Source organism: Nycticebus coucang, chromosome 1 (assembly GCF_027406575.1).
Source record: "Nycticebus coucang isolate mNycCou1 chromosome 1, mNycCou1.pri, whole genome shotgun sequence".
NCBI lineage: Eukaryota > Metazoa > Chordata > Mammalia > Primates > Lorisidae > Nycticebus > Nycticebus coucang.
Window position 1 is genome coordinate 142051266 of NC_069780.1, and position 17880 is coordinate 142069145.

At 40.5% G+C, this 17880-nt stretch overlaps 2 protein-coding genes across 3 annotated transcripts in view; one reads left to right on the plus strand and one right to left on the minus strand.

Annotated features, from left to right (window-relative positions):
* Nucleotides 1-8002, minus strand: part of NLN (neurolysin) — a 112966-nt gene extending 104964 nt beyond the window's left edge. Inside the window, exon 1 of the mRNA XM_053589708.1 lies at nucleotides 7832-8002. Coding sequence (XP_053445683.1) covers nucleotides 7832-7872 — 41 coding nt within the window. The 5' untranslated portion in view covers nucleotides 7873-8002. The remainder of the gene's footprint in view (nucleotides 1-7831) is intronic.
* A 110-nt stretch (nucleotides 8003-8112) lies between these two features.
* SGTB (small glutamine rich tetratricopeptide repeat co-chaperone beta) overlaps nucleotides 8113-17880 on the plus strand; it is a 45356-nt gene continuing 35588 nt past the window's right edge. For both annotated transcript variants that reach the window (XM_053589776.1, XM_053589781.1), the window contains exons 1-3: nucleotides 8113-8283; nucleotides 9496-9621; nucleotides 17517-17620. In XM_053589776.1, coding sequence (XP_053445751.1) covers nucleotides 9522-9621; nucleotides 17517-17620 — 204 coding nt within the window. In that variant the 5' untranslated portion in view covers nucleotides 8113-8283; nucleotides 9496-9521. The remainder of the gene's footprint in view (nucleotides 8284-9495; nucleotides 9622-17516; nucleotides 17621-17880) is intronic.

Sequence of the window (17880 nt, forward strand, 5' to 3'; positions counted from 1 at the left end):
CCAGGAGTTGGAGGTTACTATGAGTTGTAATGCCACGGTACTATCCAGGGTGACAGCTTGAGGTTCTGTCTCAAAAAAAAAAAAAAAGATAACAACAACAACAACAACAAATCCTCCTATACCTTTTAAAATCCATTTTTACAATAATACAGGCCTCTTGGATTGAGAGCTGCTTTGGTGAAGTTTCCCAGTTTCCTTTCCTTCTGTGACAGGGTGAGCAAGGTTATTATGAGGGTGAAGACAGCTGGAACAGCAAGTATGAAAAATAGGAACAAATCCTTACAGTGCTCTCATTTACTATGGACATAAGCTTTTTCAGTAAGGTTTTGGGAGAACTATGTTATCACAAAATTATACAACTTTTTTACAAGTATATACACAAAGTTTCATAAACAGACTTTAAACTCACAAGATTATAAATACATATATATTCTCACATTCTGGAAAATAACATTCTCAGAAATAGCTTCACAGAAAATATACTTAGTTATTACTGAAGGTAATATTTGAAATGTAAAAATTTCAATGCTATATTTTAGCAGGCTACAATTACAGAGATCAGATGGGTAAACTGCAAAATAGGATGAAATTTGGCCTACTGGATCAGTTAAGAATTTTTTTGTGTGTGGTTTTTTAAAAATAAGGCAAGAAGTATCAAATTTAGAGTTAAATAACAAACAGATCACTGATATCAAAGACTTGATGTATAGTACTGTTAAAAATTAAAGCTTAACAGGTCATCTGAAAAAAGCAAATTAATGTAAAAGAATTAAGGACTCAAACATTGACAGGACCAAATTAAACTATCTCTATAAAAAAAATTTCATTGACTTGGTTATATACCCAAATGATACTAAATTCATATATGTAAAAAAAATCCATTTTTACAAATAATCATGGTCTAAGTTTTGATAGTTATAACTTAAAATCCTTTCCTTCTTATTTTTTTTTTGGACAGAGTCTTACTTTGTTGCCTTGGGTAGAGTGCCGTAATGTCATAGCTCACAGCAACCTCAAACTCTTGGGCGTAAGTGATTCTCTTGCCTCAACCTCCTAAGGAGCTGGGACTACATGGCAGTAGCCACAACACCTGGCTATTTTTTGGTTGTAGTTGTCATTATTGTTTGGCAGGCCCAGGCTGGATTCAAACCTGACAGCTTCGGTGTATGTGGCTGGCGCGCTAGCTGCTGAGCTACAGGCGCCGAGCCTAACATCCTTTCCTTATTGTACTTTTTCCCCCATCAGCACTTCTGTTGTAATATTTTGGAAGTCATACATAGTAGATTTATGGAAACAATTTCAACTTTATTATAGCCAGACATATAAAAAATTGTTCAATTTAAGAATAATTGTAACTGAATATTTCTGACTTTCTAAGATTTTTCATATGAATAAATTTTCACGACAGAAAACAAATAATGATTTTGGTTTCTGGGCCACAAGTTGTGAATTTTCTTTTTTTTTTTTTTTGAGACAGTTTCACTTTGTCCCCCTTGACAGAGTGCTCTGGCATCACAGCTCACAGCAACCTCAAACTTCTGGGCTCAAGTGATTCTCTTGCTTCACCTTCCTAAGTAGCTGGGACTACAGGCACCCACCAGAATGCCCCGCTATTTTTTTAGAGAGGGTCTCGCTCTTACTCAGGCTGGTCTGGAACCAGTGAGCTCAGGCAGTCTACCTGCCTCGGCATCCCACAGTGCTAGGATTACAGGCATTGAGTCACCACGTCTGGCCAAGTCCTGAATTTTTGTTGAAGAATTATATTCACTAAATAGACTCTTTAAAAAATGTAAGGAAATGCAAATCATAGTAAGACAACTTTCCACTTATCAAACTGGTAAGAATTAAAAAATATTAAAATGGTCAATGATGTCAATGGTCAGTGATGTCCAATGGTCAGTGATGTCATATTCTCCTATCAGCTGAGTATGTAAATACTAGGAAACTGAGGCAAGAGAATACTTGAGTCCAAGAGTTTGAGGTTGCTGTGAGCCATGATGCCACAGCACTCTACCAAGGGCGACAAAGTGAGATTCTGTTTCAAAAAAAAAAAAAGAAAGAAAGGAAAGATGGCTCAGTGCCTGTGGCTCAAGCAGCTAAGGCCCCAGCCACATTCACCAGAGCTGCTAGGTTCAAATCCAGCCCGGGCCTGGGAAACAACAATAACGACTACAACCAAAAAATAGCCAGGTGTGCGCAGGCGCCTGAATATGCAAATACTAGTTTTCTAGTATGTAAATACTCAGCTCATAGGAGAAACTTTTTTGAGAACAGAATAATAAGTACCACAGGCCTGAAAGATGCATACTCTTTGATGTACAAATTTCATTTCAAACAGTTTATACTAAGGAAATAATTGAGGATTTGTAAAAAGACAATAAGAATATTTATCTAAGCACTGTTACTCATAGCAAGAAACTGGAAACAGTTGACACAGTGTGGATCCAAGGTATGGATTAGTCAGATTGCATATATCCCCAAAAGAACTATGTTATAGCTATTTAGACTACGGAAGAATGTTTAAATATTAAAAATAATAATAGGGGGCAGTGTCTATGGCTCAGTGAGTAGGGTGCTGGCCCCATATACCTAGGGTGGCAGGTTCAAATCCAGCCCTGGCCAAACTGCAACAAAAAAATAGCCAGGAATTGTGGCGGGTGCCTGTAGTCCCAGCCACTCGGGAGGCTGAGGCAAGAGAATTGCCTAAGGCCAAGAGCTGGAGGTTGCTGTGAGCTCTGACATCACAGTACTCTACCAAGTGCGACAAAAAGTGAGACTCTGTCTCTAAGAAAAATAAATAAATAAATAAAATAAAAATAATAATTGGCACAGTAATCCCTTTTTTCCAAAAAAATCTGTACACAGATGAGATTTTAGAAGCTATTAACAGTCGACTCTTCTGGATAGGAGGACTATATATATTTTTAATATTTTCTTTTCCTTGTCATTGTTTTTCAAGTTTCCAATAATGGACATGCATTGCTGTTAAAATTTTAAAAAAGCAAGCCATCTTTTTTTTTTTTTTTTTTTTTGTAGAGACAGAGTCTCACTTTATGGCCCTCGGTAGAGTGCCGTGGACTCACACAGCTCACAGCAACCTCCAACTCCTGGGCTTAAGCAATTCTCTTGCCTCAGCCTCCCCAGTAGCTGGGACCACAGGCACCCGCCACAACACCCGGGTATTTTTTGGTTGCAGTTTGGCCGGGGCCGGGTTTGAACCCGCCACCCTCGGTATATGGGGCCGGCGCCTTACCGACTGAGCCACAGGCGCCGCCCGCAAGCCATCTTTCTAACTGAACAAGAGAACTGGGGCTATCACAACTATCATCATTTTGGCTAAACACTGTTGAATCACCCTTCTTTTTTTTTTTTAAGAGACAGAGTCTCTCACTTTACTGCCTCGGTAGAGTGCTGTAGCGTCACAGCTCACAGCAACCTACAACTCTTGGTTTAGGTGATTCTTTTGCCTCAGCCTCCCAAGTAGCTGAGACTACAGGCACCTGCTACAATACCTGGCTATTTTTTTGTTGCAGTTTGGCCAGGGCCGGGTTTGAACCCGCCACCCTCGGTATATGGGGCTGGTGCTCTACCCATTGAGCCACAGGCACCTCCCTTCTCATTTGTTTTGTTGGCCAAGTCACTCGTCCCTCATTCTATAATGTACATTATATTTTCTCACATGCTGTACAACCTGGCTGAGGTGCAATTCTCCTGGTACAATTGCTACAGCAACATAAAGTTGAAAAGAACTTCAGGTATCACTAGGCCTGGCCCTTTTCATTTCACAAATAAGGAACTTGAGAGTGGTCCAAGGGCGTAAATCACTAGTGATTTACTTAAAGGTCACAGAGTGAATTGAGCAACAACTACAATCCAATCTCAGATTCCTAGTCCACTTATTCCCAAGAAATTAGCTTGCTACCATCATCAATAATCCTAGCTGTCAAGGTGGCTCCAGGAAGGAGGTATAGCAGCTCTGCCAAAAGGAAAACCATAAGTCATTTAAGCAAAAGCCTAGTTACACCTGTAATACTAAAATGAACTCCCAAGTGTTGGAGCAAGCAGGAAAAAGACATCAGAAGAACACAAAGAGCAGATTCTGGGATTAAATCTTTTAAGCCCTAAATTAAGGACTATAATTGTGTATGATAATGTTCTTAAGTAACAAAGTAGTTGACAAATTTATGGTAGCTTCCAACAATGTAATAATTGTGGCTTTGTATAAATTTATTTTCTTCCATGCATAAAAAAAGAATTTGGATACCACATATCGGTGGTTCTCAAAATCTGGTCCCCAAACCTTGGGGGTAGAGGTATGGGGAGGGTTCCCTGAGAACCTTTCAGAGAGTCTGTGAAGTTAAAAATCTTTCATAATGATAGTTACTTTCGTCACATTATGGACATTTAGTAAAAAGCAATGGTAGATAAAATTGTTGGCAACTTAGAATAAATCAAGGCAGTGGCACCAAATTGCACTAGTTTTTGGAATTTTCTTTGTCCTGCACTTATTCCCCAGATAATGTCAATTTCACTTTGTCCTTAATAAAACAGTAAGAATTACAGTTTTATTAAATCTTGACCGTTAAGTATACATGTGGCCAAGTACACATAAAGCACTTCTGCTGCAAACCTGAATGCAACGGCTGTCCACAGGATTTGGTTGCTCAAAAAGATTTGTGCAATTGATTGTGTCAAAAAAGGTAACAAAGTGAGACTATTACTTCAAGGAAAACAACTAATAGTATGTGTTGCCAATAATAAAATTCTAGCTTTCAAGTGAAAATTAGAATTTTATAAAATCATATCTGCCACTATAAGCTTGAAAATTTCTTAATACTTGAAGACCTCTAATGAGATGAATGAAGACATTAAGGAATACAATTGTTTAAAACTGTATAATGAAATATCTCAACATTAAGAAGACCTAACACAGGGAACCACTGATTTCCAAATGACCTATGCTTGATGCTGCAAAATTGCACAAAGAGGATCCATTCAAGGCATAAGATACATCAATGGATTTTAATGTTAACAAAGTAATTGCTATAGATTCAGATTCCACTTGTATCAAATTTTGGTGTGATAGCAAAGAACACCCATGATTATCTTTTAAAAAGCTATTAAAATATTCCCCTTTCCAACTACATATGAATGTGGGGTGGGATTTTTCCCCATTTTCTTAAACACAAATAAAACAGTACAATAAAGAGCCAGGTATGGTGGCTCATGCCTGTAATCCCTGAACTTTGGGAGGCTGAGGAAGAAAGATTGCTTGAGGCCAAGAGCCCGAGAACAGCCTGGGCAACATAGCAAGACACTATGTCTATAAAAATTTTTTGAACATTTAAAAAAATTAGCCAGGCATGGTGGTGTGTGCCCATATTCCCAGCTATTCAGGAGACTGAGGTGGGAGAATGGCATTAGCCCAAGAGTTTGAGGTAACAGTGAGCTATGTTTAGGCCACTGCACTCCAGCCTGAGTGACAGAGAGAGATCAAGTTGCTCAAAAAAAAAGAAAAAAGTAACAGATTAAATGCAGAAGCAAGAATCCAGCTATCTTCCATTAAGTGCATTAGTTTTGCAAAGATGCCAAACAATGCCACTCCTAGCATAATAATAATAATTAATTAATAAATATATATATATATATATATTTTTTTTTTTTTTGCAGTTTTTGGCCAGGGCTGGGTTTGAAGCCACCACGTCCAGCATATGGGGCTGGCGCCCTACTCCTTTGAGCCACAGGTGCCGCCCCAGCATAATTATTATTAAAACCAGAAAATAAATGTAAGTGAAGGTGTGGAGAAATTGGAATCTTTGTGGATTGATGATGGGAATATAAAAATGGGCACAATCACTCTGGAAAACAAGATGATGGTTTTTCAAAAATTAAACATAGTATAACATTTGATTTGTCAAGTTCCACTTCTAGGTATAAACAGTACACAAATAATTAAAATCAGGGACTCAAAAAGATATGTGCACACCAATGAGCATAGTATAATTCACGATAGCAAAAAGTTGGCAGCAACCCAAGTGTCCATTGACAAATGAATGGAGAAAAACCACATGGTATATACATACAATGAAATATTATTCAGCCTTAAAAAAGGAAGGAAATTCTGATACATGCTTCCGCACAGATAAACCTAAAAACACCAGGCTAGGTGAAATAAACTGGATGCAGAAGGACAACTATTGTATGATTCCACTTAGGTAAGGTACCTGGAACAGTCAAATTCATAAAAACACAAAGCTAATGGTTATGATGCGCTTGGTTAGCAAGAGAAGTTAATGGGGAGCTGTTGTGTAACAGGTAGAAAAGTTTCAGTTTGTGGTGATAAAAAAACGTTCTGGAGACAGATAGCAATGTGAATGTACCTAATGCCACTGAACTGCACACTTAAAAATGATTAAAGTGGCAAATTTTCTTATATTTTACCATAATAAATAGCAAAAAAAAAAAAAAAAAAAAAATATATATATATATATATATAAAGGAGAACAAAAATCATGCCATTCTTCCCACTGCTTTGGGCATTATGTGAAGATCTTTTTTTGTTGGTATCGCTTGATTTGACAGCTGTATCACTTGCTACCTGGAGACCAGCAAAAAAAGACAGCGTGGGATATGGTCACAATCATCACATTAACTTTGTATAATTACTGTTTTCTACCGCATGCACCATAAGGACTGACCAACGCAAAGCTCCAACTACACATGGAGCTGGCAATGTACAAAAGAAAACTGTAAAAATCTTTTTGGTGTCACAGCTCACAGCAACCTCCAACTCTTGGGCTTAAGCGATTCTCTTGCCTCAGCCTCCCAAGTAGCTGGGAATACAGGCGCCTGCCACAATGCCCGGCTATTTTTTGGTTGTAGTTGTCACTGTTGTTTGGCAGGTCCGGGCTGGATTCGAACCTGCCAGCTCCGGTGTATGTGGCTGGCGCCCTAGCCGCAGAGCTACAGGAGCCAACCCAAAACTGTAAAAATCATTAATGCTGGTATGGTCCAAAACAGTTTGTAGATGTCTAACATCTGCTGAATGTTCATTTGGCTTTACAGTTCTAGGCAGATTTCGGAATGGGGATGGTTTCGGCATTGTTTCAGAACCCAGGGCATCAGCGCAAAGAATTTAATTCTCTCACTATCTTGCTACTGGTCTGTTGCAGAGGGGTGTGGTTAGAGAGCTAGGAAGCAATCCAAAACAGCAGCTGAGGCTGTCCAAAGCCGTGTCCAAGCAATAATTTATCCATTTTGGGCCAAGTCAATTTTTCCCAGCAAGAGATAGATTTCTTTTTTTTTTAAATGGGGAGGAGGAAAAGAAAAAGAAAATTAGAAAGCATGAACGGAAATAACCAACAAAACTAAAGAGGCTTCATCTTGAATGGATGATAAAGGACTGGAACGCTAATGAAGTGAGGGGGGAAAAGAAAATTGTTACTCCTGAGTCTACAGCTGTGACACTTTTAATGCCACGGCTGCAGTTCTGCATGGGCCAAGCGGGGAAAAAGAAAAAAAAATTTTTTAACCTGGACTATCTTTCTGCATTCATTTTGTCCCGGGTCTGTGACCAGTCTCGCTAACTGCGGCGGAGGCAGTCCCAAACAAAGAGGAATGGATACCCTCTCGAGGGAGCAGAAGGGTGGAAGTGGCCTCAGGTGGCCGCCCCAGGTGTCCCTCAGGGGTCGGCCAAGTCAGCTGCGGGGAGGGAGGATCCCAGGAGCTTCTCGAGGTGCAGGTGGGGAAGGCCGGGCCTGGACGCAAGGCACTGCCTGGCAGTAGACCCCGCCCTGCACACAGTCAAGGTTAACCCGCGCACGGGAGGTACCTGTGGAAGCCTCGCACCGCCGAAACGCACCGGGCGAGCATGGGAGCGCCGAGAGGCCGGCGGCGGCAGGCGCTCAGTCTGTCGGCTCAGGGGTGGAGGACGCGGGTGGGGGAACCCGGACGCCGCAGCCGTCGGTCGGCCCAGCGGAGGAGGCCCAGCCAGCGCCCTCCCACGTGCGGCGGCCACACGCCGGCGCCGGCCCCGCCCCGCTTCGCGCCCCGCCCCACGCTCCGCCCCGCCCCTGGGGCGGTGCTGGCGAGACCTAGCGGGCGGAGCCGAGTGCTCCCCCGGGTGGGCTGAGGGGGCGGCGGCGTGGGAGCCGGGGAAGTTTGGGCGATCGCTGCCAGTGGTGCGATCCCTGGGCAGGCTCAACCCGTTGAGGAGCAGCGGGCGGACGGACTGGCTTCCGACGCCTGCGGGTCCTCGACCGTCGTCTCGCGTCCTCTCTCCGGGTAAGGGGCTTCAGTCTGGGAAGGGTGCGTCTCCCGCCGCCCCAGACCCGGGCCTGCACTGCGCCCCAGCTGCAAGCCGGGTCAGGGCCCAGGCGACGCCCAGGTACCGGAGGGAGGAAGACAGGGAGAGGGAGGTGGATGTGCTCTGGGGAGTGGAAAGAGAAGAAACCTGGAGGAGGATGGACATCTCCTTTCTCCTCCGACCCCTTTCCCCCCATTCTGTTTTCACCTTCTGCCCATATTTAGTGCTTGTACCCCATGGCCTAGGCTGAGATCGCCTTTAAAATAAGTACCTAAACAATGAACGTTCTAGGGGCTGGTACCACATCTTGGCTTTGAATTAGGGAACCTGGGGAGCAGATGGATGATGCGATTTAGTGGAAATAAGCCATTAATGCCGGCTGGCCCTGCGCCACTGTTTGGATGCGATAGTATTCCATGTGAATGAACATGACCGGGAGCTTCCAGATGCCCACGAGAGCACAGCTACTGCAGACAGCGCTGCCCAGTTTGTAGAACCCATCGACTTAGGCAACGATTTCCTGACATGTCTGTTAATTAGAGGGCCATTTTCATTAAGAACGACACAACGGTTAGCCTTTCACGAATGTACTTCCTCACCAAATAACTCAACCTACAAAAATAGGTTTAGTGTTAATTATTAATACTTTTAAAAAATCTCATGAATTAGAGGAAGATGTTTCGTATAGATCACCTTCTAGTCAGCAGTATGAAATCTCTCTCAGTTTAGTACTGAGGCCTTTGGGAGATTTCTATGTCTGTATTCGTGTTATTTTCTGTCTCTGTACCATATATACTGTTAAGATAAAGTGAGATACTCAGTGAAATTCTAAGGTTATGTTATACATGTTTTAAGAATTTTTACATAAGTAAGATTTAAAATGATCTAATATTGGTGGACATAAATGAAAATGTGTAATAAATGACCATAACAATATTTTGTGCTCCCCTGACTCTTAAAAAAATAAAATATGGCAGATTATATAATCTTTTCATTTTTTTACTTAAAAAAATTATATCCCTGTCCGCTCTCATTTTTTACATTTAATGTATTTATAATCCTTGTTATTTATTACCTTTGTAATTTATAACTTTCCTGACTGATTCTTTAAAGTAATTTAGCTTAGTGTTTTCATATTTGTTTTTTAATGGGAAAACATTTTTCTTTTCTTTTTTTTTCATATTTTCTAGCAAAGGAAAAGTGCTTCCCCTATAAAATGTCATCTATCAAGCACCTAGTTTATGCAGTTATTCATTTCTTACGGGAACAAAGTCAGATGGATGCTTATACTTCGGATGAGCAAGAAAGTTTGGAAGGTAAGCACCTTCCCTTTGCATTTATGTGTTGTAGATAAAGACTAAAATAGCCATAAGCCCAACTTTGTGATTTATTGTAACAAAATCAGAATATTTTGTTGATCTTCCAAGAAGAGAGGCCTATCAGGTTATCTTATTTCCATTTTCTGAAGCTTGTTTTGTTTGTTAACAACAATAAGAGGACTTATTTTTCGTTTATTGAACAGTTACTATGTGTCAGGACTATGTTTTCTGTATTATAGGGAATTTTTTTCTTCACAGTGACTGTTAGGTTATTATGTTATCCCCATCGAACAAATGAGAAAATAAAACCACATAGTTTAAATAACAGAACACAGCTAATATATAACAAAACTGAAATTTAAATCTTGCTTTTTACCCCAAAGATCTTGCTGTCTCCTTTTCTGAATAGGGAGAAGCATTCAGTTTAGAAATAACAGATGAGAATACCTTAGTCATTGTAATAGAATGAGGTAAAAGTCTAATAATGTATACCATTAGTAAGCTTTAACAAGTGCCTATTTGGGGACTTGAAAGAGGATTTTACTCTTGTTTTAACTTTCAATATTAGATTTGTAATCCATAAAGTTGAATAAGACTGGATGACAGCATTATGTATTTCCTTGACACCATCTTCGTGCTTCATGTTTATGCATTATGGAGTTTAAATTCAGTACAATCACAAGAAGATTGGATTCTGCAGATGGACTTGTGGAGGTTCAGTAATCCTCTCTTCCTTGTAGCATAAAGACTTACATATTGCGGTGGCGCCTGTGGCTCAAGGGGAGCCGGTCCCATATGCCGGAGGTGGTGGGTTCAAACCTAGGCCTGGCCAAAAACCACACACACACACAAAAAAAACATACATATTGCAATGAGAGTGCATTTGGGAGAACTTAATAAGTACCAGTATAGTTTGAATCCTCCACCTTGAAGCTCCTTCTCCTATAAAGGGGATACATCTATTAATTTCAATAAGCACTTACCTGGCTGTGAATATACTTTTAGGAGGCGGGGATGAAAATTGGGCATTTGCTCTAAATCTGCTTGCAGTCTGGTTGGATGATACCTTTCCAGGTGACACACAGTCAGTGAACATTGCAGTCGGTCCATTTAATGTTAAGGTCTTTTTGTTCTCCTTGATAGTTAGCCATATGAAGATAAAGTTTACTTGTATCTAAGCAAAAAGTTACGTTTGCTCTGTAGCAAACATAAATGCAATCATTTGAGAAAAGATGTTTCCTTTCTAATCAAATGCAATATAATATTTTGAAGGACTAGAAAGAAAATAGAGAATTTTTTAAAAACCAAGATGTTACCTCCTATTTTTAGGATGGTATTCAGCCAAAAAATATGTGCTTTCAGCTGTTTGTTCTATATGGCAGTGAGAAACGGTGCCAATTGTTTTTGACTGACCCCTAGTTTTGACTCTGTGAGTCTAATTTAATTGAACATGAAATCATGTGGAGGAGTCTGCCCACCTTCTAGACATTTAAAAAAGCCCTAGCAAAAGAGCTTCAGTTCTAGTACCAGCTTTTCCAGTATTATGAAGCTGGTGTATCTTCAGCTTTGAGTCATGTCATCAGGTTATATCACCCCTTCCTGTTGGTTATTGTCACCTACTCATTTTTTTTTTTTTTTTACTTATATTTCCTGCTCATTGTCACTCTCTCCGGTACTACTGCTGTCTGAATTATTTTTATTTATTTATTTATTTTTTGAGACAGAGTCTCACTTTGTCGCTCTTAGTAGAGCACTGTGGTGTCACAGCTCACAGCAACCTCCAACTCTTGGGCTTAAAGCGATTCTCTTGCCTCATCCTCCCAAGTAGCTGGGACTACAGATGCCCGCCACAAGGCGCAGCTATTTTTTGTTGCAATTCTCATTTCTGTTTTAGCTGGCTGGGATCGGGTTAGAACCTGCCACCCTCGGTATTTGGGGCTGGCACCCTCCCCACTGAGCTACAGTGCTGTCCTGCTGTCTGAATTCTTGGCAGTTGCAGTATATGCTCATAGATTCTCTTGCCTCTCTATTCTTGATCTTTTCTCCTCCAGTGATCTCAAACATTTGGTCATATCCCAGGATCAGTGGTTCTCAACTTAGGGGTGATTTTACAATGTCTGGGGATGTTTTTATTTGTCACAACTGGGGGTCTGGTATTATTGGCATCTAGTAAGTGGGTAGAGACCATGGGTGCTGCTAAATGTACTACAGTGCCCAGAACTACCCCTCACAGCAGGGGATGAACTGGTCCAAAATGTTAGTTTCCTGAGATTGAGAAACCCTTCTCTAGACATTATCATTATCAAAATTTTATCCTTCCCATAATCTCTATCTTAAACATTTTACTTCCTGACCACTACTGCCTATCTTTCCAAGTTTATTCCTTCTAGAATTCCTACCCCAACAATTCTTTGACCTCACTGATATCTCCAATCTGTTGATGCCTCACTTTTTCTTACACTTCTTACCCATCTTAAATTCTGTGGTTGGTAATTATGCTTGTTCCATCTCCCTCTCTCTCTTTCTTGCAAAACCCAACCTCATTTAAATCCAACTCTCCACCTACTCTGTGCCCACATGCATGTGGCCAAATATAGATGGAGCAAAACATGCAACTTTTCTAACTAGTTCTACTTTGAATTCATGACTGGGAACCTCAGCAGACCTTTAATGCTGGCAGACAATCACATTATCTGTTCCAATGTCATTCAGTACTTTAGCGCTCTCTGATGACCATTTCAGTACTGTCTCATGTCTTCTCAAATCTCCCAAACCTCTTTCCCTGTCTTCACTTTTAGCTGATGGCCTTGCTTCCTACGCTACTCAGAAAACTGAAATAATAAGAAGATAGCCAGGCACAGTGGTGTGTGCCTATCACTCCAGCTATTCAGCAGGCTGAGATAGGAAGATCACTTGACTTAAGGAGTTCAGGGCTGTATTGCACCATAATTGGGCCTGTGAATGGCCGCTACACTCTAGCCTGGGCAACATAGTGAGACTCCATTTCTAATTTAAAAAAGAAGGCAAACAACTTGCATAACCCATCTACCCACCCACCCACCACCTTGCATACTCTGCTTGCCTGTTTATTACCATAAATGGAATGTCCATGTTCCTTTCTAACTGGCACCCCTCTGCTGGTACACTAGATCCCATCCTGTCTCACCTATTCCAAGATAGTTATTCTACTCTCTTCATCTTATATCATCAAATTTTCACTCTATTGGATCATTTCCAACAGAATACAAACTATTTTTTCTCCCTTTTTTTTTTTTTTGAGATAGAGCCTCAAGCTGTCACCCTGGGTAGAGTGCTGTGACATCACAGCTCACAGCAACCTCCAATTCCTGGGCTCAATTGAGTCTCCTGCCTCTGCCTCCCAAGTAGCTGGGAATAGAGGCGCCCGCCACAATGCCCGGCTATTTTTTTGGTTGCAACCATCGTTGTTGGGCAGGCCCGAGCTGGATTCAAATCTGCCAGCTCAGGTGTATGTGGCTTGTGCTTCAGCTGCTTGAGCCACAGGTGCTGAGCCTTTTTCTCCCTTCTTAATAAAGCAAAACAAACTACAAATAGTTATTATTGCCATACGTTCCCCCCCCACCGCTGCCTAATTTTATGTATCCCTTTGCTGCAAAACTATTTGAAAGGGTTGTCTATACTTATTTTTCCCACTTCTCTCCTTCTTTCTTAAACCCACTTCAATTGGGCTTTTACCTCCATATCTCCATCCAGACCATTCTCATTAAGATCATTAGTGATTTCTGTGTTATTTCATCCAGTGGTCGGTTCTTAGTCTTAATCTGACTTATTAGCTGCCGTTTATAAACTTGATGTTCACCACCACCCCTCCCTTATTCACTTAGCTTCTGGGACACCTCACACCTCTTGGTTGTCTTCTTATCTCATTGCTCCTTTCTTTGTCTTTTTTGCTGGTTCCTTCTTCTTCTCCTTGGCCTGACCTTGTGAGCCAAGGGTCCACTGCTGGTCCTCTTCATTTTATTATCTATACTCATTTCTTTGGTGTTATCATTTAGCTTCTTGGCCTTAAATACCTTTATTTATATGCTGATGTTTCCTAAATTTATGTGCAGACCTTTCTTCAGAACTCCAACTTGTAGATCCAGTTGCCTACTAGATATCTCCACTTGCATGCCTACAGACATGTCAAATTTGACATTGCCCAAACTGAACTTTTCATTCTCCCACCTCAAATCTGTTCTAGCTGCAGCTTCCCTAATTCCGTTGGTGGTAACTCCATCCTACCTATTGCTCAGGCCAAAAACTTTCTCACATGCTCTATATCTCATCATTCAATAAATCCTGCTGGCTGTACCTTCAATTATATATAGAATTTGACCACCTCTTATTGTAACCTCCACTGATAATACCCCTGGTTAAAACTAAATAGTTCTCACTTGTTTTGCTGTTATAGCCCCTCACTGGTCTCATTGGTCTGTTCTTGTCTCTCCATGGACTATTCCAAACATAACCACCAGTGATCTTTTAAAACTGAGCATGTCAAATTCTTATTTCTCCACTCAAAATTTTGCAATGACTCCTTGGGACACTTAGTCATTACTTAAAGGATCTATGTGATATGAACTTTTGTGACATATTGTTCATCTACTCTTTCCTTTTCTCCTTTGGCTTCAGCCAAATTAGCTTCCATCCTGTGACTCCATCCAATCCTTTTGCCTAAGGGCTTTTGCTTCTCTGCTTGGAATAGTCTTCCTCCAGGTAAGGGTAGCACCCCCAATTCCTTCAAGTCTTTGTCAAATCTCTTTTCTTTCTTTCTTTCTTTTTTTTTTTTTTTGAGACAGAGTCTCACTTTGTCCCCCTTGGTAGAGTGCTGTGGTGTCATAGCTTACAGCAACCTCAGACTCTTGGGCTCTGGTGATTCTCTTGCTTCTGCCTCCCAAGTAGTTGGGACTACAGGCGCCTGTCACAATGCCTGGCTGTTTTTAGGGGTCTTGCTGGTCTCAGACCTGTGAGCTCAGGCAGTCCACCCACCTCCCAGAGTGCTAGGATTACAGGTGTGAATCACCATGCTGGCCTAAATCTGTTTTCTTAATGAGGTTTCCCCTGAATCTCTGTTAAATCTATAGCTGCTTCCCTGCTCCCCTCTCCAGACTCCCCATCCATTACCTTGTATGATTTGTTCAGATTTCCCTCAGTAGGATATAAGCCTCAAGAGATTTAAGGATCTTTTCTATTTTATTCACTGATAATATCGAAAGTGTCTAGAAAAGTGCCTGACACATTGTAGATGCTCAATAACTATTTGTTGAATGGAATTGATGAATTGAATTCAGTGATCCTGGACATACAACTTAGTTGGTCTGTATCTTAGTTCCTAAGTCTATTAGGTAGAGATATCTGCCCCTCTCCATCTAATAGATTTGTGAAGAGAATCATAGTCAGCGAATGGCTGGCACATAGCATGTGAAAACTTTTGAATTCAGTGTTAATCCGGGTGGAATATGGTATTAGTGAATTGAATTCTTCATTCATCTTTCTTATTGTCAGTCCCAAACAGACAGACTATTTTTGTTTGGTATTAAAGTAGAACAGTAAGTATATATAGTATTTCTTTAGATTTCTATGACTTATTCCTGAGTGTGACCTCCTGAAAGCAAGATCAAATGTAACAATCTCTGTTTCGTAAATGAAAATCTTGAAGTAAAAGTAATTTGAATTATTGCACTCAGGTTAATTTGGGGAGGGCAGGGCAGGCTGGATCACTAATGATAAAGAGATAGTTTCAAATAGTGGTAGCTTTGCTCACTAAATTGTATATTTTTTAAATATCTGTTAGTGTTGAACACTGAACATTTTGGCATCTGGGTTTACTTATCAAAACAGAATTGTGTTTTCCAAAAAAAGCCACTCCCTTTACGATACTTAATTGTGTCTAGTGTATGGCAGATCTGTGTTCTAAGGTTAGTGGCATCAGAGATAAAGAAGCTGGACTAGACAAGATAGGGCACATAGTCATCGTGTGGACTTTTCACCTGTCAGTGTTTCTTTTTTTTTTTTTTGAGAGAGAGAGTCTCACTTTGTCACCCTTGGTAGAGTACGATGGCATCGTAGCTCACAGCAACCTCAAACTCTTGGGCTGAAGTGATTCTCTTGCCTCAGTCTCCCAAAAAGCTTAGACTATAGGTACCCACCATAACACCTGGCTGTTTTTAGAGATGGGGTCTTGCTCTTGCTGAGGCCGGTCCAGAACCCATAAACTCAGGGGATCCACTCACATGGGCCTCCCAAGGTGCTAGGATTACAGGTGCAAGCTACTATACCTTTACTTGTCAGTGTTAAGCACTGAAGTTCCATACTCTGAGTTTTGCTTAAGAGGTTGGTTTGGTTCTATCTTTCATGTGGCTGTGAATTAACATGGTTTTTATGTATGTGAGGAAATGCTCTCTTTTACAAATTTTTTTTTTTTTTTGAGAGAATCTTACTCTGTTGCCCTGGGTTGAGTGCTATGGCATCATAGCTCACAGCAACTTCAAACTCTTGGGCTCACGTGATTCTCTTGCCTCCATCTCCAGAGTAGCTGGGGCTACAGGCACCCACCATAATGCCCAGTTAGTTTTTCTATTTTTAGTAGAGATGAGGTCTTGCTCTCACTCAGGCTGGTCTTGAACTCCTAAGCTCAATCTACCTGCCTTGGCTTCCCAGAGTGCTAGGATTACAGGCTTGAGCCACTGTACCAGGCCTCCACAGATTGCTTTTATTTTCTGTGAAATTAAAATGCTACTTCTATTGCAAACACAGAAGCCAGTAGATTAAAAATATTGAGCATCTACTGTTTGCCAGACTCTGTTAAAGTCAAAAATGAATTAGATGTTGGTCTGAAGGAGACAGTCTAATATGAGAGACAAACATTTAAAGCATATGATATAGTGTGATAAGTAAAATAACAGAAATTTGTACAAGCTGCATATTTATATCCTGAATGTATCCATGCATTAAAGTAACCTTCACATAGGTACATCAGGATTAATACATAGACATAATGCTTCCTGTGTGCCAGTGACTCTTTCTCTCACTATCTTTTGCTTTTTCTTAGCTTTTTTTTCTTACATGTTTATTAAATCTTGCTTATCTGCTGTGATCTTCTGGATCTTACTACTTTTAATCATGTTGAGTGTTCTATATCTCACATTTAAAAAATTAATATTTTAGGTTTGCAGAGGGGGCTAGGTTATATTTAATCACCTGATTTTTAAGCATGATGTTCTCCCTGTTTCCTGTCATCTCTGCTGTCTTTTTTTTGTAGAGACAGAGTCTCACTTTATGGCCCATGGTAGAGTGCCGTGGCCTCACACAGCTCACAGCAATCTCCAACTCCTGGGCTTAAGGGATTCTCTTGCCTCAGCCTCCCAAGTAGCTGGGACTACAGGCGCCCGCCACAACGCCCGGCTATTTTTTGGTTGCATTTTGGCCGGGGCCGGGTTTGAACCCGCCACCCTCGGTATATAGGGCCGGCGCCTTACCGACTGAGCCACAGGTGCCGCCCCATCTCTGCTGTCTTATTAGATTGCTTATATAACTAAAAGAATATAATTGCTAAAAAAAAAAAAAAAAAAACCCTGCTCTTTCTTTCTTGTAGTCTTCAACTAGAGTATGATGTAATATAATACATATATTGAGAAATCATATTCTACATAACATATTTCCTTACATAAGAAATAAGACATAAAGTTGTCTTCCTTCAATAGCTAGTCTATAAACAGAAATCTATTTGCAGCTGAACCAATTAGTTTTCCTTATGTTCTGTGATCATAAATACTGAATTTCCACAGATTGCAGTCTATCAGGGAAAAAAAAGAGGTTGCTTCTTTTTTTTTAAGTTTCTAATTTTTTTCACTATTATAATTTGTTTTAAGTTGCAATTCAGTGCTTGGAGACGGTTTTTAAGATCAGCTCAGAAGATACACACCTAGCAGTTTCACAGCCTTTGACAGAAATGTTCACCAATTCCTTCTGCAAGGTATGTTTTCATTGTTTTCTCTTCGGTGTCTGATGGAGGTATGACTACAATTTTATGTTAATAGATTGTTAATAGTTGAGGAGCCAGGCATATAAGTAATAAACTTCTTCCTGGATATATGGTATGTATGTATGAGTACAATTTGAGATCAAAAACTTAAATCGTTTAATGTGCTTTATTTATTTATTTATTTGAGACAGAGTCTCACTTTGTCATCCTCAGTAGAGTTCTCTGGCATCATAGCTCACAGCAACCTCAAA